We start from the raw sequence: 23,984 nt of genomic DNA, 5'->3' as shown, positions 1-23,984 counted from the left end.
CAGCCACTGCAAAATGTTTTAAAGCCTTTCCTGTACGGACCTCGCGGTTCAGAAACAGTTTAATCCCAAGAACTTTAAATGCACTCAATCAATTGCTCCTTGTAGAACGGTTTGTACTTATAAGTACAATCACCCCACTGTAAACTTGCACTACAGTTATAATATCTCACAACCTGGGCCACTTTATAAAGCGCGTATTTACATATGATGACAATATCATTTTTAAGGTGAAATGCAGCAAAATATGTTTGTTAAATTATACACATAAAACTTTAACTTCATTTAAATAATCTATATTCTTCACTGGGAGTGTCGTGAAGGATAGAATAATTAAACATGTACTACGAAGATATTTCAATGTTCTTTAAATGTTTTGAAGAATCGGTGCTAAGCTTACAGATGGCTTAACTTCTATTACAGAGCTGATTGTGTGGCGATCGGTTACTTGGGGAAAGAAAAGCAAGGACTCTTGGGGAGGCCACGCCAATATATATTGAATATAAAACAGAAAGAGAAAATAACAACACAGCTAAAAACGCAGCGACAAATTTCGACAAAAGGTAAATGCTTGTCATGAGCACGAGGCTCATGAAACACATGTTTAATAACGTGCTTTAACTCCTATCATCATGAAAATGACATCACGTATACATCTCAGTATTTTAGTTATTCAGAGAGCTGTAATATCACAAATGTAATGGACTCTGTGTCCAGTTGGAGGAAGAGAGCCAGTTTAAGAAGCAAGTAGTGATTCACACACATAGATCACATACGAGTAGAAGATCAAATACAAAACAAAGCATTTAACGTGCTACTTTAATTACGATGTGATTTGAGAAACTGGTTGATTAAACGATTTTAAGATGAAGTTTATAATGTTCTACTAAATGACAAAATAAACTACGTGATTAAAGTGGAAATGTCGAGATTGAAGTTGACATTTCGTGCTTTTTCCCCACCGTGTGCCTTTTTTCTCTGTACCCTAATAAGCTTTCATGTGACACTCAGACAGTGGGCTTACAACTCTTCTTTTCACGGCAACTTTGATATGTGACTTCTTTTTTATTTCCGGCACTGTGCGATTTTGTGAATGTGAGCTTTCAAGTTTCTCCAACACGCTATGTCACTCGATCAACTTCCTTTTGTTGATTATACCACGGTTTATTTGAACAAATAGTATGTTTTTCATTTGCCTCCACTTGGTATTCGCTGAAATTCTTATATTTTCCCCGTGCTTTTCCCATTGTCTTTTCACAGAAGGCTGCGCTTAAGGGCGATTTATATTGATTTGCATATTCAAATAGGCGTAATTCTGGGAGGATTTGGGGCGTTACAAAATGCGCGTGCACGAGCGTTAGTTTTCACGCTGATCGGGATTTATGTAGCGGAAGAACGTGGAAGTTGGAGTACGCACAGATTCCTGCATCTGGATTTTTCTGTGCGTAAGCACATTTCGGCTTTTGTGCTTACGCCATGTTATAGTGCGAGTTCTACGCACGGCGTTATACATGAGGCCCCAGGACTGGGATTGAGGACCCCTGCCATAGGGGAACCATTTTAGGTTCCCAAAAGACCATTCTACATGAAAGTTCCAGAAAGAACCTTTATTTATTGATGTCAGTAATTGGCTTCATGTAGTAAATAACCAGGACTAGATGTTAACAGATCTGTAAAATACTAATAGCGGTGGCTGCACACATACAATAACTCCAGCTAAATTCAGGCTTTCTTAATCTGTTAGTGTCCTGCTAGGTAGCCTACCTTACATTAAAGATCTCATGTTAGGAAATTCTTCAAAGTGCAAAGAACCAACTTCAGATGCAAAGAACAATTCCCAGGATGAAATGCTGCTTTATCGAGCAATGGTACAACAAAGAACCGCACAACCCTGTAGAGACCGATGAAGTCCCTTTAAAGAAGCATTATTTTTAAGAGAGACATTGCATGTTCACAACTACGGCATACATTGAATCTAAATCTTCAATTATCAGACATGCAAAGACTATTTTACATTGTTTACTGTGAGTCAGTAAACAACAATTCCTCTTTGTGACACAATTTTAATGTGGTTTGATAAATTTCAGTCTATAGGTAAGGTGAAGGACCATAGAGAACTGTAAGAACATCCAGAAATATCAAAAGGTTGAGACAAGCTGTAGGCATTCAGCACGATGTTAGTTGGTAGCATTGAACATTTCAGACCGGCTTATTCATCAAGATTTATTCTATCAACCACAGAAACAAATACTGCAGGCATTTATTTCAGGAATAGTTTACCTGCTTATATTCAGTTTATTGAATTGTTAAAAACAAACATCAGGATCTGCTGGAGTGCCTACAGCAGTTGAAAAAAATAAATTGATATATTAATGATGGAGTTCATTTGAAAAGCATTATTTAAATAAATGTTATTTTAGACAAGGTAATTAAACCACATCAATTAATGTTTTCCTTATCAATCTCCATTGGTCAGGTAATTAAATTTAGTGACTATTTATACAAGTCAGTCTTCCAAAAATCATCACATCCTTGTACTGCACCCCACAAATTTATTTCTCTCCGCTTTACTAAATCTTGCACTAAGCATTTCCACTGTGTCATGGACAGCAGCCATGGGCTGGCATTCCTACCTGGGTGGCTCAAGATGTCTTATCCAGCCAGGAGGCCAGTTTAATGGAAGGACAGGGGGGAACTAATCGCATGGACTATTTGCTCTCCCGATACAACAGAAGGAAGTCTTCCTGGACTACAGTGCCTACATGAATACCTGCAGGGCAGGCTGGGAATTGCAGTCCCAGGAGACAGCATGGTTGTGGTCCATGGGTGCTGCCAGGGGGACTGTCCCCATTTTAAAGAGCTTCCTCCTGACATTGGAGCACTGGAAGAACGCCTGGGTCCGCCATAAAAAAAGCATAGTCTCCTGTATGAGAGGAGAGTGAATGAGGCTATGTGGGAAGTGTGGAAGGAGACACGAAGATTTGAATTAGTGGAAGGAGACACGAAGATTTGAATTAGTGGAAGGAGATACGAAGATTGTATAATGTTCTAGTGTGGAAAGGGTTTGGAGGTACTGTAAAATAAAATTAAAAAAAGATCTTCTGTTTGAACCCAGGACTGTGTTTGGGGGTTGGGGCCACGACTACACCCCCGACTGGTCACAACTGGCAATAATACAGTATATCTAAGGAATCTCTTCCCTGTTTTGGGTGATAATGAATTTATTAACAATATGGTTGCTTTCCATTCTTATGTTTCAGTAATATGCATATGAGAGAGATACTTGGGTAACACTTTAGTTTAGTTGCTGCCAAAATGTATCCATTACACATTTACAGTTATGCAAGAAGACCTTAATAGACACTTCTGTTGTCTTCATAACACTAATAAAACAGCAGTAAAGTGTTTATTCATGTCTGCAATGTGACCTGCTGACAAAACTTCACTTTGGAGTGCTCTGAGGTGGCTTAACGGAGACTCATTTATGTATATTAACAGTTGTTAAGGTTTTGTCACACAATAGTAAATGAGTAATATATGCATTTTGCAGTACCTAAACTAAAATGTTTAAAGGATACAAATATGTCTACTGTTTTTTATTTTTACTATGTAGCCATTGTTATTTGTCTAGTTATGGCTCTGCAGTCATTAAAATAATCTGCTTCTTCGCTCCCAGTATGGTGCCGATTTTTTTATTTCAGTCCTCAGATTAAAGAAAATTTTCTCTAAACAATTGAAGGCATAAAATCCTAAAGCCACTGCTAAAAGATGCTGCATTAGAAAGACTGGGTGACCCTTTGACTCTTCCAAATATCAATTACTTTTAAAACCTTACAGGAAATCTCTGCAATGGTAGGTTTCTTTGACAGCGCAGGTTGGAGCAGGGATAGGGTGGCTTGTTCTCTCTGCCTTTCACTTAATCTTATATATATATATATATATATATATATATATATATATATATATATATATATATATATATATATATATATATATATATATATATATATATATATATATATATATATATATAAGTAGTGCCATTCCTTGTCACAGTCAGTTGGGAGACTTAAAAGGGATATAATCTTCATTCTGTCCTTGGGAGACATTAAGAGAGTACATTTGCTTTCCTCTTTCTTGTCATCTCAGGAAGACCACTCCCTGTCCATTGGAAGGAAGGACCCAATTCTTCCTTGTCATTGTCAAATAAAGAATATTTGTTCAGTGCAAGATTTAATAGTGGGTAGGAGCTCTCCTCCTCCTTCATCTCCTCCTCCTCTGTGTTCTTTTCATGCGCGGCAAGGAATTTTAAAGGAAAACATTCATCATTCTGCCACTTTCAGGTTGTTGAAGCGAGACCTCTGCACTTCCTCATCGTCCTCCCCACTTCATCCAAGAGAGAAACCTGAAAGGGAACTCTTCCTCTTTTACCAGATGGTGAATTAGTGGTTCCCCCTCACCCTAAAGGTCCCCTGTGATTGTCCTCCAGGGCCCAATGAGGAAATGCAGAATGTCCTGTTAGTCTGATAGCACTGTCAAAGTGAACTTTCCCTTCTCAGCCTCTTTTACGTCAAAAGTCTGTAAGAAAGTTGAAAAAGAAATGTCCACCTTAAACAAAGGACTACAAACAGGTCCAGGAGATCCCCTCACACCTCACTGTACACACAAGTCTCAGGAGAACCCCACTCCCCACCATAGTCTGCTGATAAATGAAGCCAGGGGCCATTCTGCCCTCCACATGCAATCCGAGTAATGAATTAGCACTCCCTCCGTTGAAGGCTTAAGTGGGGCCTCCCATCTCACTCTGACCTGACAGTGGCTGCCAAAGGAGACCACCTGGCATTGCTGAACAAAGAGTAGACTCAGAAAGACTGATAGGCGCCAGGCCAACTTCTAAGAAGCTGGGAGCCGTGGGAGCCTATAAAGCAGTGAAGAAAAGCCACATTGCAGTACCCAAATTAGTTTTTATACCAGTGTAAAAATAATTTGTGTTCAAATTTCATCACCCTAGATCTTTAATGCAGAATCTAGTGAGGGTAAATCAGGCTGGCCCAGAGTGCTTGGTGGATGGCTTGTGTCTTCTTAAATGTTGTGTCTTCAAGTGAGCCTCTGTGGTGTGTTACACCGAGGAGACTGAAGCGGGATTCATAAAGGCCAGGCTTTCTGCACTTGGGCTTTGCTAGGAATGCTTTCTTGGCCGATAAGGAGATCCCTGCATCTGCCAGACATGGTGTGGGGGGAGTGGGGGGTTGCATTCTTCAAAGCTAATAAGCACTTAAAAGTGAGCTGAGAAAGTAAATGAAGAAAAAAAAGAGAGGGGGGAGAGGAAAGAATGAAGGGCAAGTATACTCATCTCCACAGCCCACTGACTCTTCAAGGGCCGCCAGAGGATTTTCAATACGCTTCATGCAGATGGCACTGCCCTGCATTCCAGTGGGCCTCTTCTGTCATCAGGTCAGGAAATTGCAGAACTGTTTCTCTTCGAGACTTGCAGTGTAATAGAAAATTAGATGTTGTTAACTGATACTGATAAATTTTAGCCTAAGACGCTCAAGAGGACAGTGTGAAACATGAGATTAAAATAAAATAAATGCAAGTTTTCTTGTTTCCTGTCCCAATTAACTCACAAAGCGAGCTGGACGAGGTGTAACTGGGAAATGCTTCCTTTGCTGTTTCCTGCCATATGGCTGTGCCAGTCAGGTGACCTACTGACAGAATCGGGCAGTCCTACATGGCGTAATATAAACAGTTGGTGGGGTTGTGGCTGCAAAAATAAATGATGGGCACAGTCATCATGTGCCCATTTTAAGACTGAATGTCCTTGGATGGCCTCCAGCTTTTTGTTTGTGTTGGTGCTCCTGGGCTTTTACTTATGTAGAGATGTAACAAGGAATTATAGATTAGATGATGGGACTGCATGAAAGGTATAGGGCATTTCTTCAGGGCACCACTCCGGAACTTTCACATTACAGACATGTTGGGTAGACTGGAAGATGTGTGACTGAAGGATGTAATGGCTCATGTATTGGTGCTGAAGCTTTCAGTTGGAGCCTTCTGTTATTCCTTACTTTACAAATAACATAAGGTGAAGGTGACTGGTGAAATAAATGGGGAGACAAGCATTGCCAGCCCGTTTCATTTTCTTGCTAAACAACAAAGAATGCTTGATGGCACAAAGAATTTGGGCATGTTGGCCAAATAAATTGCCCTCTTTTTATTTTTTATAGCACTTGTATTTAGCAAAATTATTCAGGAGCTCAGTTTTTTTGACACTCCGAAGAGAACAACTCCTTCTGGTGACGCCTGCAGTTATAGGGCTCCAACTGTAAAGGGCGTGGCCTTCTCTTAACATTGGGTGTGGGTCAAATGCTCTCACTGGGCACCTTCTCAGGGCTGCAAAGACAAGAATGTTATCATCAGTGCCCCCTGCTGTCCTCGAATAGTATTGCAAACTTTAGAAGAGCCTTATACATATTGTGAAAGGATTCCACATGACACAAAGGAAGGTTTGGGGGCAGTCGCTCATATACTTGAGATGATGAAAGTGGTTGGTTCAAAAATCTTACAAGTCTTAACAGACTTCAGTCCAACATAGAACAGTACAGACAGGCAAATATGGTGGTTTTAAAGCTGGGCACGGGAAGTGATGTCGTTGGGGCAGGACCTGGAAGTGACGTCATCAGGGCTGGAACTGGAAGTTATGTCATCGGACCCACAACTGGAAAGTGAAGTCATTGAGTCCAGGTGAAATTTCCTGTGGTTAGTCGGCTGATAAAAAAGAGGACAGATCAGTGCATTCTGCCACCTCCTGGTCTGGCATGGAATTATCCCTTTGTGAGCCCTTCAGCTGTAGGCAACCCTTAGCTTCAGAAGCTGGTATTGCCCCCTTTTGCTCAAATGACTTTTTGTAAGCGTTTTGCATAAATGCCCATCAGTCTCTGACATCGACTGGGTGAAACTTTTGACCCCCCACCCATGCAAAATTCTTTCAGTTCCAAAATGTGTGTGGGTTTTTATTCCATGTTTTGCCCATTTCAAAACCTCCCAACATGTCGATGGCATTCAAATCAGAACTTTGAGTAGGCCAGTCCATATACCTCTGTTTCTTCGTTTAGAACCATTCCTTGGTGGAGTTTCTAGTGTGCTTCAGGTCATTATTTTGTTGAAAGGTCCTTTTCCTGTTCAACTTCAACTTTTGGACAGATGGCCTGACATTCCTCTCAAGCCCACTTCTTTATGATGTGGAATTCATAGTTGACTTGATGACTGCAAACTTCCCAGGCCCTTAGGCAGCAAAGCCTCCTCAAACCATAACATTTCCATCACCATGAATTGCTGTCTTCAGTGTGCAACAAACACGTCTACTGTTAATGTGGCCATATCTTTGATTCATTTGTCTGGATCACATTTTCTAGAAGCCCTGGACTTTGTCTGTTGGATCAACAGCAAACTGTTGTCTTGCTGTTTTGTTGTTTTAGGACAGCAGAGGCTTTTTCCAGGCACACCTCACATGCAGGTCAAACTTGTAAAAAAAACTCTTTCTGATCGTAGATGCATGTACTTTGAAACCAACTGTTGCAAAGACTTACCTATAGATCCTGCAAAGAAATTTTGGGGTCTTGGAGACTTTTTTTTTTAGTATCAAACAGTCAGCTGTTGCTGAGCCAGCCAGTCTTGGACAAATTATCAGCTGTTTGAAATCTGCACCACTTGTCAAAGTGATTTTCTTACAGTGGATTGATTCAAATAATCTAGTGATCTTTTTAAATACCATGCTAGACTCATTGACATCCACAACCTTCCTTCTGAGGTCTTAGAGAGCTCTTTTGATGTTGGCTTGGTGACAGCATACACATCAATAGAAAAGAGAACACCAGACCTTCAATATCTATGGTTTAAACAAGATAAGTTCCATCTTCAATCTGCCTAGGGAGGTTCTAACCATTGACATCTCACCTGGAATGCCTGACTCAAATCGTATGGATTTGAAGTGTTGATCCAATAAAGGGGTGTACATTCATTTTCTATTCAAGAATTTTAAATCTAGGTTGCCATTGGTCCCACTTAAAATATAAGTACATTGTAGCGACAGACGGCACTGACGTCCCAGGTGGCTCTGTGGCGCTGCACCTAAAATTAGACAATTCTTTCATGTTGGGTTTCAAACAGTTTGTGTTTAAAGTTGCTTTATAGCTTTTGACAGTGAGAGTGCTTTATTGAAATTTAAAGGGGTGGTTTGAGTTTGCCTGCCTTCACTAACTGACGCTGCCTGATGCATGACTAAAGAAAGGGTGTAATTTGAATATTGCCATTTGTACTGATTGTATTACAACCTTACAAGTATTTAAAAAGAAGTAAAGGAAAAATGTTTTCTTGATAAATCGAGGGGGTCTGCTTTTCACGATATGGAATGTCAAAAATTTCAGGGCAGAGTGGGTTAGAGGTAGGGTTAAAGTTAGGATTAGTTGCTGCTATATCCTAATTAAAATGATATTTTTATGTGTACTGAATACATTATGGAGAAATTATTACCAGGGCTGGGGTTTACTAACAGGACTCATTTGTCACCACATGCATTTTTCCTTAGCGCATTTGCGACCTTATGCCATTTGTCAGCGTGAGTTCAGTCAATCAATCAGCATTATAGATAAGTCTCAGAATTCTGAAGACTTGGATTGCGTTGCTTTCACTATTTTATTATTATAGCAATTCACTGAACCATGGTCTAAAGTCCTGAGATATACTCGGTTGCTTTTCTCTTCATACAGTCGACAGATGTCTTTTTTTTGTAGCGTGGAGTCCTGAACTGCACACAATACTCTGATCTCACTGGCACATTACAGAATTTGATCACAATGTCCACTGATTTAGATTCAACAGCTCTAAGAGTATTGTATATCTAAAGGTTTTATTTGTGTATTTTACTTGGTCCCCCTTATGACCCTAAATTGAATAAACAGGTTGGAAAATACCCAGAGATGAGCGATTTTTTAATTTTGATCACTTATTTCAGTGGATAAATTTCACAACATCCGCACTACTTTTTATTAATCTCTCTCTCTCTCTCTCTCTATATATATATATATATATATATATATATATATATATATATATATATATATATATATATATATATATATATATATATCCTCTTTAATAAAACCCCTGTGTGCGTCCAGGTATCCATGTGTGTGTCTTCTGGTGAAGTGCGCATGCGCGGGCCGCACTGTGAATCGCACCGTGCCCCGCCCATGCGCACGGCCCCGTGGACACACACACACACTGGAAGCTGGGCACACAGTGAATGGCCTTGCCACAGCCATGCATGATAAGAAATAAAGGACAACATTGCTGGGGAGAGTGCTGATTGGGTAGTCGTGGCCGCGCACATAAAATCCGTTGCTGTGGAGACGCCACACATACAATAATCATCTGCACAGATTAAAATACTTGCTGAGAAACTAAACAGTACTTCCTGGGGAGACGCCATGGGCACGATTATCGGCTACACACCACACATTACATCAGTTGCTGGGGACACTTTGATTACCCAATGTTGTGACAGAAAATTAAAGTCATATTACGGACAACAAAGCCAGTATTACTGTCCGAGAAAATGACAGGCATTTTACAGAAATACAAACCAGTATTACTGCGAGAGAAAATTAACGACACACAATACAGTGACGCATATTACAGCCACATACAAGCCAGTATTAATGTAAGAGAAAATATTACGGACGTATCTACTAACAACATGCCACCCAAAAAAAAGGACACGTCAAGTAGGACAAAAGACACGGACAATCAAATCCTATATAAGCAACATCTCCTGGAAGAACGGTCAGCTCAACAAGTAAACATCAACAAAAGAAAGGCTGAAAGACAAAGAAAAATACGAGCAAATAGATCGATTGAAGAAAAAGAAAATGACCGTCAGAAAAACGCTAAAAGAGAAAGACTCAGAAGAGCAAACCTTAGAAATAGCTGGCATTTACTTGCCAGAACCAGTATTCAGCCACGGTCAGTTATATGTTGCATTATCAAAAGTTAGAAGTTTTCCAGATGTTGTTGTCAAGGTTGTAGATGGTCCTGATCAAGCAAACTGTTGCCAAACTCAGACAGAATATTTACAAGAAATGTTGTCTATAATGAAATTGTATAGAAAAATTTAATGAGGTAAAAAAATAGAACATTTTACCTAAATATCTTCTTCAGATATTTTGTCTTACAGATTGTTACAAAGTTTTACATTAAGACAATATTAATTATACTTACTGTGTTGTCATATACATTTCTATTTTATTTTTATTATTATTTTACTTTTGGCTTCTTGCAAAAATATTTTTGACAAAAAAAATGAAGACAAGAAACAGAATGAGGTCAAGGTCCCTTGCCATTTAATACAGACTGTTCCTACTAATGTCCATGCACTACTGTTCTAGCGCCCGTTATTGTAACGGGCTTAATGTCTAGTATATATATAAAAGTCAATGTATGTGTACGTGTATGTAGGTATGCTCCAGCATCACTTCCAAATGGCTGGAGCAATTTTCATGAAACTTGGTACACATGTTTCTCATTGGTCGACTAAAAACACTATAGAGTGAAATCAACCCTAACCCACCCCCTTCTCTGATCTTGCAGCCTTGTATGCATGTTATCATTCAGTTGACCCTCGGAACAAGCACCGGAGGGTGAACTGGAGGTGACTGCCAGCATTCTTTATGTTTGAGCTCCACCGCACCCCTGTTGCTTTTGACATTAAATAGAGTTGGCCGGTTCTGAGCGTCAACTGCATGATAACATACATGCAAGACCGCAAGACAAGCACGTTAGTGAGTCTTCATTGTTTGTTAATTTATTTTTATTTTTAAAGTTGTGGTTTTTTTAATTATATTTTTCTCAAACAATTAAATAAAAAAAACGTTATTTTCCTTCTGGGCAACGCTGGGTATTTCAGCTATGTTAGCTAGTGGGAGACTTAAGATACGGTGTGTACTGAAATATCTTAAAACTTTGGAGATTTTGTTAAGCTACTGCACACACATGTTATACAGCACTTTCTAACCCCGCTTTACATCTGAAATCATAGCCACACAAATTTCACTTTTTTTTTTTATGTTGGATTTGCTGAATGTGACGTAATCCATTTAAGGTGGGAGTTTGTTCCGTTCCATTCTATTTCAATCTCTGTGGGATGCAAAGCAGGAGCCTGCGCTTCAGGGGACGCCGGTCTGTTGAGAATACACTCCCGTACTGGCCCTCTCCACAATCTCCAATCAGTTTGACGTGCACACATACTCACATTCTTAAATTATATTTTAAGAAAACTAAAAGCAGATTTTTTTTTTTCTTTAACTTAAAACCTCAACCAAAAACCTGTATTTGTGCACCATGCCTCCTATTTTCCACCATATCTGTTCTACATTAAGTTGTGATGATCTGTTTTTTAAAAAGGTCAATCCAGGACGTAGTAATGGATGGAGAGGTCGAATTGTTTCTTTTCACAATTTGTTGTTTAAACTGTAAAGAATTTTTAAAAAGTGAATCCAGGCTGTGGCTTTAAGCCTATAGTTTAAACATTAGGGATTGAAAGCAGCGACATCTGGAAGGTGTTAAGATCAAAATAGAGACTGCCTGCAATTTTTTCTTTTCCAGTTTTTCAGGACTCCAAGACACACGTTTTTAAACTTGAACATTTAGTTGCTTTAGATGAGGTGTAACTGGAAATCCTTTTGCTTTCTCCTTCCTAGTCGGATGAGCTGGTAAGCCTGGATGGATTGTAAGCAGACGCTGTTTCTATTTTTTGTTTCACTGAATAGCTCAACGACAAAGTCACGGGCCTGGCTCAAGTGGAGTTAGCCTGAGGCAATTGTTCTCCTTTTTCTGCTTTGGTGGTCTACCTAAGAGGCATTTCTTTTCCTGTAATAATGTTTAGCTCAGCTGATCCATCTGGATGAAGTGTAAAAGGACATGTTTGTTTATTTTTTTGTACCAACCAGAATTGCTCCAGGATTCATTCAGTTAGGCCATTCTTCATCCTTGCCTATTACTTGTTCTTCATTTTCTAAACTCTTATGCCTGATTGCAGTCTTTATTAAATTAATACTCCACATAAAAATTGCAGATTTTTTATATACTGCTCAAAAGAATTAAAGGAACACTTTTTAATCAGAGTATAGCATAAAGTCAGTGAAACTTATGGGATATTAATCTGGTCAGTTAAGTAGCAGAGGGGGTTGTTAATCAGTTTCAGCTGCTGTGGTGTTAATGAAATTAACAACAGATGCACTAGAGGGGCAACAATGAGATGACCCCCAAAGCAGGAATGGTTTAACAGGTGGAGGCCACTGACATTTTTCCCTCCTCGTCTTTTCTGACTGTTTCTTCACTAGTTATGCATTTGGCTACAGTCAGTGTCACTACTGGTAGCATGAGGCGATACCTGGACCCTACAGAGGTTGCACAGGTAGTCCAGCTTCTCCAGGATGGCACATCAATACGTGTCATTGCCAGAAGGTTTGCTGTGTCTCCCTGCACAGTCTCAAGGGCATGGAGGAGATTCTAGGAGACAAGCAGTTACTCTAGGAGAGCTGGAGAGGGCCATAGAAGGTCCATAACCCATCAGCAGGACCAGTATCTGCTCCTTTGGGCAAGGAGGAACAGGATGAGCACTGCCAGAGCCCTACAAAATGACCTCCAGCAGGCCACTGGTGTGAATGTCTCTGACCAAACAACCAGAAAGACTTCATGAGAGTGACCCAAGGGCCCCATGTCCTCTAATGGGCCCTGAGCTCACTGCCCAGCAGCATGCAGCTCGATTGGCATTCGCCATAGAATACCAGAATTGGCAGATGCACCACTGGTGCCCTGTGCTTTTTACAGATGAGGGCAGGTTCACCCTGAGCACGTGACAGAAGTGAAAGGATCTGGAGAAGCCATGGAGAACATTATGCTGCCTGTAACATCATTCAGCATGAGCAGTTTGGTGGTGGGTTAATGATTGTCTGGGGAGGCATATCCATGGAGGGTCACACAGACCGCTACAGGCTTGACAAAGGCACCTTGGCTGCCATTAGGTATCAGGATGAAATCCTTGGACCCATTGTCAGACCCTATGCTGGTACAGTGGCTCCTGGTGTACGACAATTCCTGGCCTCATGTGGTGAGAGTATGCAGGCAGTTCCTGGAGGATGAAGGAATTGATACCATTGACTGGCCACCACACTTTCCTGACCTAAATCCAATAGAACATCTCTGGGACATTATGTTTTGGTCCATCCAATGCCACCAGGTTGCACCTCAGACTGTCCAGGAGCTCAGTGATGCCCTGGTCCAGATCTGGGAGGAGATCCCCACAACACCATCTGTCATCTCATTAGAAGCATGCACCGATGTTGTCAGGCATGTATACAAGAACACAGGGGCCATACAAAGTGCTGCGTACAATTTTGAGTTGCTGCAATTCAATTTTGGCAAAATGGACTAGCCTGCCACATAATTTTTTCACTCTGATTTTTGGGGCGTCTTTGAATTCAGGGCTCTGTAGGTTGATCATTTTCATTTCCATCAAACGATGTGGCATCCTTTCGTTCCTAACACATTACCCAGTCTATATCAGTATAGATATCCAGGAGGATTTCTTTTTCCCATTGAGATCTGATGTGTTTTCAAAGTGTTCCTTTAATTTTTTTGAGCAGTTTATATTATTTAAGCCTTGTATTTTGTAGAGATGGCCAAGAAAAAATTGTATAATGCTATGTTTTTGTGCTATTCAGTGTTCTTAAACATAACATACCCTATAATTACCAAAAGAATAACTATTTAAGCAAAATGATCAATACTAGCATTAAAGCCCAGGGTCCTAGAAACTATTGAAATCGTCAGAAAAAAATTGAAATGTAGAGGTGTCAGGTAATTGAAAGGAACTACTCTGGGCATCTCTCTCCTAGGAGGATTCGTTTTGCCATTGTGTTTGCCTGGCGTGTGCATTAGTGGAGATTAGAGGAAAAGTAAAAGGGATGCCATTTTGCCGATGTCTTTCTTTGGAGGTTTTGTTTTGCTGATGTGCTGGCCTTGCTTGGGTTATTTGTGGTTAAGCGAGTTTTCTGTTTCCCCGACTCCACCTCTCACTTCCGGGTCAGACAGTTACACCCACTTACACGCGTAGACGTTTATATATAAGACTATTTGGCTATGCCCCCTGCTTGCTTCGCTCACCAAGGGCCTGTGCTACGCACCAGCCACTTCACGTCTCTGGATCTACGTACGTAGATTTCACTTTCACCAAATAACAAATCTTTTGATTCTCACAGATAGGCCTCTTCATTGGGAAGAAACACAACTTTTTCCTGATGGCAACACAAATTAGATGATCTACAAGTCTCCGACTTAAAGTTTAAATTCCAACAATACTTAAATACTTCTGTCATATCACCTATGTCCATATATTCAATATCTTTTCACTGTTCTGTTATTTCACCGAGTAATAATTTCCATTTGTTTTTGTTAATGCGATCTTTACTCTTATGTTTTGAGACTTTCAAATTTTAGTACTTTCATTATCTCAAACCTGCTCTGCATGTGTATCACCCAATGTTTTTGTATTCTTTACGACGTTCTACTTTGCCACCTACTCTTGGTCTTTTATTTCCGGCCCCGGGTGAGGTTAAATCTCTTGGCACAAAGTCTTGTCTCACGGGACATGAAAGTACTGTATCTCTCTGAAAAAGTCTTGTCTCGTCCCAGGATAAAAAGTCATTATTATTATAATAAAGAGATAGTATTTTCCATCTAGTTATAATTATTATTAAAGCCTTGCAATTCATTAAAATTATATGAATAGCTAGAAACTTGGAAAGAGACTGATTTATTGTATAACAGGAATACCACGGGTGACAATTATTTTAAAAATCTTAATTCCAGTCTGAAGATACACAAAAGCAAAAGCAGCTCTTTGGATAAGCCCTAATCCCAGCTCCGACTTTGTCGTACAATTTACTGCCAAGCAACTCTTTCAGCACATGCAAACAGTAATCCTCCCCGGTCTTTGCTATTTGCGGCCCAGTCAGCCTCTTTGTACAATCTGTATAGCACACTGTACAGTATCGCTGGCCCAGCAGCACAGATCTTCTGCCCACTGATCAGCTGCAGTTCCCTTTTTAAACCTGTTCTATGTTTAAATCATTTCGGATAGCTGCACCTTTCCTGTATAATTATTTGCATCAAACATCGTTTAGCTGCAGGTCGATAATGTTGGTTGATTACAGTAATAATCTGCTAAAGTGCCAGTTACACTGTTTTCCTAGAAGGGTGCTGCTGTATGAGCTGCTTGTTTTCCCTGGCATTGTACTGGGGATCTGAGTGACCCTCTGGTGAATAAAAGTGGAAAATATACAAAATATGCAGGTTGGCGTATAACTGCTATCAACGTAAAATTGGAGCAGTGACCTAAGTTGTAGTTGACATTGCACAGAACATTTCTGTTTCAAGATAGACAAGTTAAATGTTCACAGATTAGCCAATGCTTTTCAATACGAGATGTTAGCGTATGAGATATCTTAATAAAGATTAAACTGTCTTGACAGATTTCTTTGAAGAATAAGCGTACCTAATTTTAGTAAAAAATCAATCCATTGGGAATGCCAAGTTGTTTCATGCGGACAGACAGGCAGACTTGTGTAGCTTTAGCAGTAATTGTTTCTCGCATTACACGTGAATGCACCTAAAAATGGGATAACTGAATTAATACAAGTGTAGAATCCTCTAAGTTCTGAATTTATTTGAAGATCTGGGGGTGAAGGGCAGAAAGAGAGAGAAATCAATTGGTTAGATAGACAGACTGTGACAAAAAAATTTGAGATTTACAAGCATCCTGCACCTCTAAAGGCTTTCAGGTTTTTCCCAGCAGGCATCTGGGCTCTCCCTCTTCTCCATTAAAAAACTAAGTGCTAATTGAACTTTTCCAATAGCCATTCTCCATATCAACATGCATGAAGTAGTCTGAATTAGAATACAGCATCAGCATTTTGGTAGTTGAGAACTGAAATGAACATAAGAAAAAAGAATCAAGAAAAAACATGGACTTTCATTTTAATTGTAATTGGAATGAATACAGCAAGCCAAGCATTAAGGCTTCCATTCTACATTTTTGGTTAATGATGTTATGAAAGACCACCAAACAGCAGGCTGCATATGGCTTTTTCACATTATTCCGTTTCAAGCCACAGTTACCTCTGTTTTTGTCATTATGTCTCTTGTAGATTTATGTAGGTGTATAGAGTCATTATTGTCAAGTGTAGGCCACTGAAAGTAGTGTGATGGAAAATACTGTTATTTGGATGTATTTCATTTTAAGCAGGTTTGAACATTTAAAATGTAGAGTTTAATACTTACCATTCACATTAATTCACCAATTTATTACTTTGCAGTATTCCTTTTGTTTCTCATTTGACAGAGATCCAGTTAAAATATGAATTGCATTAGAAGGTAGCAGTGTTTTAAAGATGTGCGGTATACCAGTAGTACATTCCCACCAGGATGCTGAACGGTGGCTGATCTAGCAGTTGCCAGTGCTGACTGCTTCTTATGTTTTAGTAGAGTTAGGAGATAGAGAAGTTGGGGACGCTGAAAAGATAAAAGAAAATGAGGTACGCAGTCACATGGGAACATACCGTTTAAGATATTATTCATGTTATATGTACAAATTTTAAATGAAAAAATATTACATGCACTAAAAAATATTACAGCACACCATCCATTCTTTTTCTATCCTGTTTATCTCAGATGTGCTCTTATATTATGCCCAGTGCTGCTCCCAAAAGTTTGTTGAACCCATTAAGTGCTGCGATTCTGGGGTAGTGTGGCCATCTTCTGGGGTCTTTATGACCCCTCTTACACCAGTGTAGTTTCGTTTAGCTTATTTGCTCAAAGATTTTTTTGATACCCATGCTCATTTGACTACCTCAGCTGGCATTCATTGCATTTTGGGTAGTTTTTGACTCCTTTTCACACTTTCCAACACTCTATCTTCAAATTGGACCACTTTTGCCAAGGAGATGATTTCAGAAATCAGTGGCAGTCACCCTTTTGTGGCATACATCTCACCTTCTGCTCTTCCTAACTTCCAAACCCCACAATGGATAGTCACAATGAAAAATCTGTTGTTTTGCATACCACGTGTTAAAAATCTTTATTTTTGCTTCATATTTCAGTATTTGCTGCTGCTGTAGCCCAGGACCCAGATCAGGCCCATGGGTGCTCACAGGGAAGCTGCTATCCAGCAACTGGAGATCTTCTGGTGGGTCGAGCTAACAAGCTGAAGGCCACATCTACCTGTGGTCTGCGGAGAAAAGAGCCATACTGCATAGTGAGCCACCTGCAGGTGAGTTTCTGCTATTTGACATTATAGGCTGAGCACAGGTGGCATGAGTGCCATCACTTTGACATTATAGTGTAGGAAAGAACATTCACTGATTCTTCCCTGTTTTGTCTCAAAGTATTGTCAATTCTCTAAGATGGCAGTTGGGTTATAGTATGTCCATTCACCCAGTTTGTGAAAGTATTTATTTAATTTCAGACCCTACCCCAGCAGTGCTGGAAGCAAAGCAGGCGCTACTATTGAGTGGACCCATTGCAGAACACACTTATGTAGACGTCCACACTGAGCCAGTGTAGACCCCAGAGTTAATCAAGTCAGCACCTCTTTGGGATATGAGAACAAACACAAGTGCTGGTAGAAAAACCCACAAGGGTGCAAGGAGAACATACAAATTTACATAGGCAGTAATTGGAATTTAAAATCCGAGTCTCCTGCTCAGTCCTGTTTACATACACAATCACTCACTGGGAAAATATTTAGGAGCACTTGTATATCTGCTTATGCATGCAGCTATCTAATCAGCCAATCATGTGGCAGCAGTGCAGTGCATAAAAACATGCAAATAAAGGTACAGAGGTTTATTTTTATTAAAGAGTTAATGTTCACATCATACACCAGAATGGAGAAAAAAATGTGATTTCAGTGATTTCCACAGTTGCATGATTGTTGGTGCCAGACGGCTTCTTTGAGTGCTTCTGTAACTGTTGCTCTCCTAGAATTTTCACACACAACGGTTTACCCAGAGTGGTGTCAAAAACAAAAACAAAAAAATGCCCAGTGAGTAGCAGTTCTGCAGAAGGAAACATTTTGTTGATGAAAGGGGTCAGAGGACAATGGCTGGACTGGTTCAAGCAGGCAGAAAGGCTACTCAGATAACCATTCTCTGCAACTGTAGTGAAAAGAAAAGCACCTCAGCATGCACAACATGAATATTGAACCTTGAGGCTGATGGGCTACAACTGCAGAAGACCACATCAGGTTCCACACCTTTCAGCCAAGTATAGAAAGCTGAGGCTGCAGCGGGCACAGGCTCACCAAAAATGGCCAGTTGAAGCCTGGTCTGATGAATCTCAAATTCTACTCCGACACACAGATGGTAGAGTCAGAATTTGGTGCCAACAGCATGGATCTGTGCACCTCAGCTGTCGTCTGTCAACAGTCCAGGCTGGTGGTGGCACTGAATGGTTTGGGGAATGCCAGTCAATTATTGCTTGAACATCTTTGCCTGTTTTGTATTGTTGATGATCATGTGCATCCCTTCATTGACACATTTTACCCATCTTTTAATGGCTGCTTCCATTATGATAGTGCACCATTTCTCAAAATAAAAGTCGTCTCAAACATCTTTGACTTCTTGACACGTCAGAACTCCACCACCAGTTCGTTTGTTTTGGTGCTGTTGAGTTGCAGGTTGTTCTTTCTGCACCACAAGACAAAGTCCTAAACGACTTCCCTGTACTCTGACTTATCTCCTTTATTGACTCAAACTATGATGGACAGGTTATCTGGTATTGTGCTGGAAGTTTGTTGTGTAGAAGGTAAGCAGGAAGAAGACAGGACAGGTCCATGAGGTTCTCCAGTATTACACACCACCATTTCAGACACACAGTCCCTCAGCAACACAGCCTGCTGTCTGTTGGTCAGGTAGTCCATGATCCAAGAGATTATGAGAGCATCAAGATTCAAAGCATTGAGCTTTTTCCCCAGTCAATGAGGCAAAATGGTGTTAAAAGCACTGGAAAAGTCAAAGAACATGATCCTGACTGTGGTGCCTGCTTTGTCCAAATGGGAGTAGGCTCTGTGGATCATGTAAACGAGAGCATCCTCCACACCTATATGTGCCTGTTAGGCAAACTACAGAGGATCCAAATCTTCTGAAGCCAGGGGTTCTGTCTGTTTTAAGACCAGCCTCTCAAAGGTCTTCATGATGTGTGATGTACAAGCAACTGGTCTGAAGTCCTTGGAACCACTGGAATGAACTTTATTTGGCACAAGGACCATGCAGGTTGTTTTCCACACATGGGGAACTTTCTGCAAATTTGGAAAAAGGGAGAATAGGTGCTGTAGGACCCCACACAGCAGGCTGGCACATGTTTTCAGCACTCTGGCACCCCGGCCCTGAAGGCTTATTTATGCAGAGTTTTTCCAACTCTCTTCTCACTTAATTTGCAGAGACACACACTCCAGGGAGTGAAGGGGAGCTCGAGACCACAGGTGTGATGTCATTGTAGGCCGTGCAGGGTCCAGATGGCAGTTGAGATGTGTGTTGGGGGAGGTTTGGGCTGACAAGAATGAGTCAAACCTGTTTAAGAACTGGTTTAGTTCATTAGCTCGTGTTCCCTTCCTCTGTATGTTTAACAGCCTGCTTGTAGCCAGTGATTGTCCTCATCCTGTTTCACACTTCCTTCCCTTCCCCTGTTGTTTTGTTATAACTTGTGGTCAAATTTGTCTCTGTTCTGGAGTTTTCCCTCACAGAGCAGTTTCTTCAGTTCTGACTACACCCACTTGCTTTCATCCTCATCTCCAGGCCTGAAGGTTCTCTTCTTCATATTCAGTAGGGTTTCAGTTCTTTTACGACATATGGCTTATTTTTGGACTGTTGTCTTTATGAGGACTGTGTTATCCACACAAAACTTGATTTCTGTGATACAATGGCTCAAGTCCTCAATGTCCTCATCGTGTGACTCATACAGCATATTCCAGTCAGTGTTTTCAAATGCATCCTTCAAAATCTCCTCAGCCTCAGTTGTCCATACCTGCAGTGTCATGGTGGCAGCTGAACAATTTGTTTATGTGGAGGTATGAGCTCTTCAAAATTATGGTACAATTGGCCTAAAGGTGGCAAAGCAACACACGCACACACACATACTTGCTGGTGCCAAACAGCCTAACTTGCACATCGTTGGGATGTGGGAGGAAAGCCTGAGTACTGAAGAACAATTCAGGCAGACGTGGACAATGATCAGGCGCAGGATTCTGACTCAAGACCCCAGATCTGAGGAGAGCAGCAGGAACCGTTGTGCTATTGTGACACATCAATTCAATTAGACAGTACAACAAATAATGTGGGTCATTGGCTCTGCAGAAATCCCCTCTAAAAGCATATCAATATCCCGCCCTTACTCTTCATGAGGTGTGCTAATATGTAGTGTGAAAAGACAGCGCACTCTAAGGGTGACATTCATTTTTATATTTCAACAGAAAAAACAACACCCACTGATTAAACTTACAGTAGTGATGAGCAGACCCAGATAAATTTGCTTTGTCTTGAGTTTGGCGAAATTGCGGAAATGAATTGAAGTCCACAGGGAAGGAGAAATGGAATTTGTTTTAAGTGGATTATAATGGTGCAATGGTCTTTTAAGTGTCCCTGACAGCTAGCGAAGTGTCTGTCAACTGCAACTGTGCTGAACCGATAAATGTGACCAAAAATGTGACCTGAGCTGTAAGACAGCACTGCTAACCACTGTGCTACCATGCCTCCCTAAGATACTGTCAAAGATAAATCAAAGGAGCCATCAAAAGGTTTGGGGCAGCCACCCGTATATTGTTCCCAGCTGCAAATGGATAGAAAATGTTGTGCAGATGTGTACAGGTTTGAGTGCAAAACAGAACTGAATCACTGAGGCAAAGATGGCGGCTTTAAGGGAGAGTAGAGGAAGTGACATCAGCGGGGCCAAAACTGGAAGTTATGTCATCAGGGCTGGAACCCGGAAGTGACATCATCGGAAGTGACATTATCAGGTCCAGATGGAATTTCCCGTAACTGGCCTGCAGTGGAAAGAGAGATAGGATTAGTACACATTGCCACCTTCTGGCATGGAATTGCCCTCATTCAGGCCCTTTAGCTGCCTCCCATGTGCATGCATGTGACAATAAAATTAATAGAATTAAATATTACAGCAGCAAAGTTTCTTGCAGTGGCAGACAGATAACCTGAATTCATTAAATCTTGCCCTTCACAGATTCGATAGCAGATACTCCGTCTCAGCACTCTGAGGCCACCGAACTGGGCCTCCTCCACTCTTTGCTTGTGCCTACAAATTCTGTCCATAAAAAATATGAAGAGAAGGAGTAGGTTCATTTATTACACATGGATCACATACAGTACATGTCCATACAAAAAGACACAAATACACAGACACAGTATCCTTCTGCATACATGTTTTGTATTTAAATGTGCTCATAAGTTTTGTGGTAATTATTAAGCCCACAGTCCGTGTTATATACTGTCTTAGTCCAACATTGGCTGCTATAGCTCTCTGGTGTCTCGCCAGGCTTGCAAAGCCTCATGGGGTGCTGGGAAAAAAAATCCTCTAAGCTCTTTGTATAGATAATTTACAGGAAAATACTGAGCAAACAAAGTTACCAATGAACACAACACATTTATTGCAAAAAATGCTTTGGTAAATTTTGCCAATCAGTCACTTTTTTGACCTCCATTAAAGCAATTTTGAAGTATGTGGCTAATTAAGGTTTCATTTTATAGTAGATTTCCATAGTGAATATCATTCCAAAGCACTTTACAAGTGTAGTGCTACATTAACATTGTTATTGTGAACATTTCTTACAGTGGTCATGTTGGGTGATCTTCTCCAGAGGTCAGTGGCAGGAACTGAGCTGACAACCTTCTTGTCTTCAAGCCCACCCACCAGACCACACTGCCTTGATTTAGTGCACTTCAAAGGTCACACACTGCTGGTCAGGCACTGAGCTCTTTTCAGCTCTAAAGGTCTTCAAATTCATTTTTCAGCCTTTTCAGAGATCATAAAATGCTTTTCAGTCTCCCCGTGGCAGAATATTTGAAAGACTTGGTGCGTTGGTTATGTACAGCTTGTCTGAAAAAATGTATGAAATGTATTCATTAATCTATTTTCCAAAATTGCTTTGTTCATCACGGGGTTATAGGGAATCAAAATTTATTCCAGCATCATTTTTTGCTAGTCAGAAATCTAACATGTCCATTGGAGAGCCAATAACCACAATGTCTGCTAATTTATAGTCAGCAAGGCCCCTAGCATGCATAGCTTTGATACAACCAAAGAAAATCCACACGGACACAAGAACAACGGGTAAACGCCGAGCAAAGCAACCATATTGGAATTGAGTATAGGTCCTGGGAAATGTCATGAGGCTGAATTTCCACCCTACCTGGGTTTTAGTTAGACCAAAAACACCCAATGTGCCTCAGAGGGTCTGTCATCTTCACTTACTGCTGACGGCTGGGGGAACAGCTGAGTGTCAGGCGTTTGCGGAGCAGATTTGCGTGTTTGTTCTTGGAGTGCTGACTCTAGAAGAATATGCAGAAATCGTCACAGAGTCCAATTCACAATGTGGACAACTCAAAGTGGTATCTTTTATAAAAATAAAATTGAGTACAGCACTGTACATACAACATCCATCCATCCATTTCCCAACCCATTGAATCTGAACACAGGGTCACGGGGGTCTGCTGGAGCCAATCCCAGCCAACACAGAGCACAAGGCAGGAACCAATCCCGGGCAGGGCGCCAACCCACCACATATACTGTACATACAACAAGATGAGTTAAAACATTCCACTTTTGTCCCAAAAGCTAACTTGAAACATGGTGGAATGGAAGGAATAGAACATTTAGGTCTTCATCCGTTTATTTTGTTAACCATTTTGTACACCATTTACATTAAAGAAAGGTATGGAACTATAATGTTCTGCTGTCCTGTCCAACTTCGCTTTCAGTCTTTTAACCTGATTCTGCTGGGAAAGATGTTGGCATCCCACTGGTTTCTAGTAGGCAGGTCTGATTTAGAAAATGGATGGGTGGGTGGAAAGTATGAACAGAGAACTTCGCATTCTTCTTGAGCTTAGATAGTACAGTTAGGACCTACACTCTGGAATATGTCTACAGCTAACCACAACGCTCATCAGGAAACAGAAAAAAATCAGAAAATGAATGAATGATGGGTGTGAATTTGGTGGATGTAAAAAAAATGATATCAACAGGAGAATCCCGTCAGCTGAACTTGTAGTGGGTTCTTTATAGTCAAACACTGCGTAGAAGACCAATGGAGGATAAAGAGTGCTTGGCTGTAATATCTATTAATAAAGAACTTTCATAAATAAAACAAAATACTGGTATAAAAGTATACATGCTTTAAATAAATGCACAACATTCATAATTATTTAAACCTATGAAATTTACATTAAAAAATCCATAAGGTTCAAACCAAACAAACAAAAAGAACTTAAAGAGACGTATTTAATAACAAGGGCAAGGCTCATTTATTACACACAGTTCACCTGCAATCCATACACAATGAAATTACCTTTCGATTGCAAATACATCAACAGAAAAGCACATTTCCTGTTTAAATATGCACAGATTTGTATGTTTTATGTTTGAATGTGTTGGACAGTTTTACATAATTTTTTTTAGCATACCGGCGTAACCGTTTTTTGTCAAAATCCATACCAGAAAAAGAATTTCATTCAGTATAAGGGATCGACCGGCATGTCGCCCTCTCCTAATGCTAACTCATACTATGTACTTATTCATGTGATGCGGACAAAAAGGGGGGGGTAGCACTACGGTGGTGGTCCCCATTTTTAAGAAAGTGAATTGAA

The 23,984-nt window shown here is 40.5% G+C and overlaps 1 protein-coding gene across 2 annotated transcripts in view; it reads left to right on the top strand.

Moving 5' to 3' along the window:
• Positions 1–23,984, top strand: part of lamb2 (laminin, beta 2 (laminin S)) — a 202,954-nt gene that overhangs the window by 52,826 nt on the left and 126,144 nt on the right. For both annotated transcript variants that reach the window (XM_039771054.1, XM_039771055.1), the window contains exon 3: positions 17,214–17,383. In XM_039771054.1, the coding sequence (XP_039626988.1) occupies positions 17,214–17,383 (170 nt within the window). The remainder of the gene's footprint in view (positions 1–17,213; positions 17,384–23,984) is intronic.

Source organism: Polypterus senegalus, chromosome 12 (assembly GCF_016835505.1).
Source record: "Polypterus senegalus isolate Bchr_013 chromosome 12, ASM1683550v1, whole genome shotgun sequence".
NCBI classification, from domain to species: Eukaryota; Metazoa; Chordata; class Cladistia; order Polypteriformes; family Polypteridae; genus Polypterus; species Polypterus senegalus.
The sequence above is the reverse complement of the archived record's forward strand: the minus strand, read 5'-3'. Positions and strand labels throughout refer to the sequence as shown.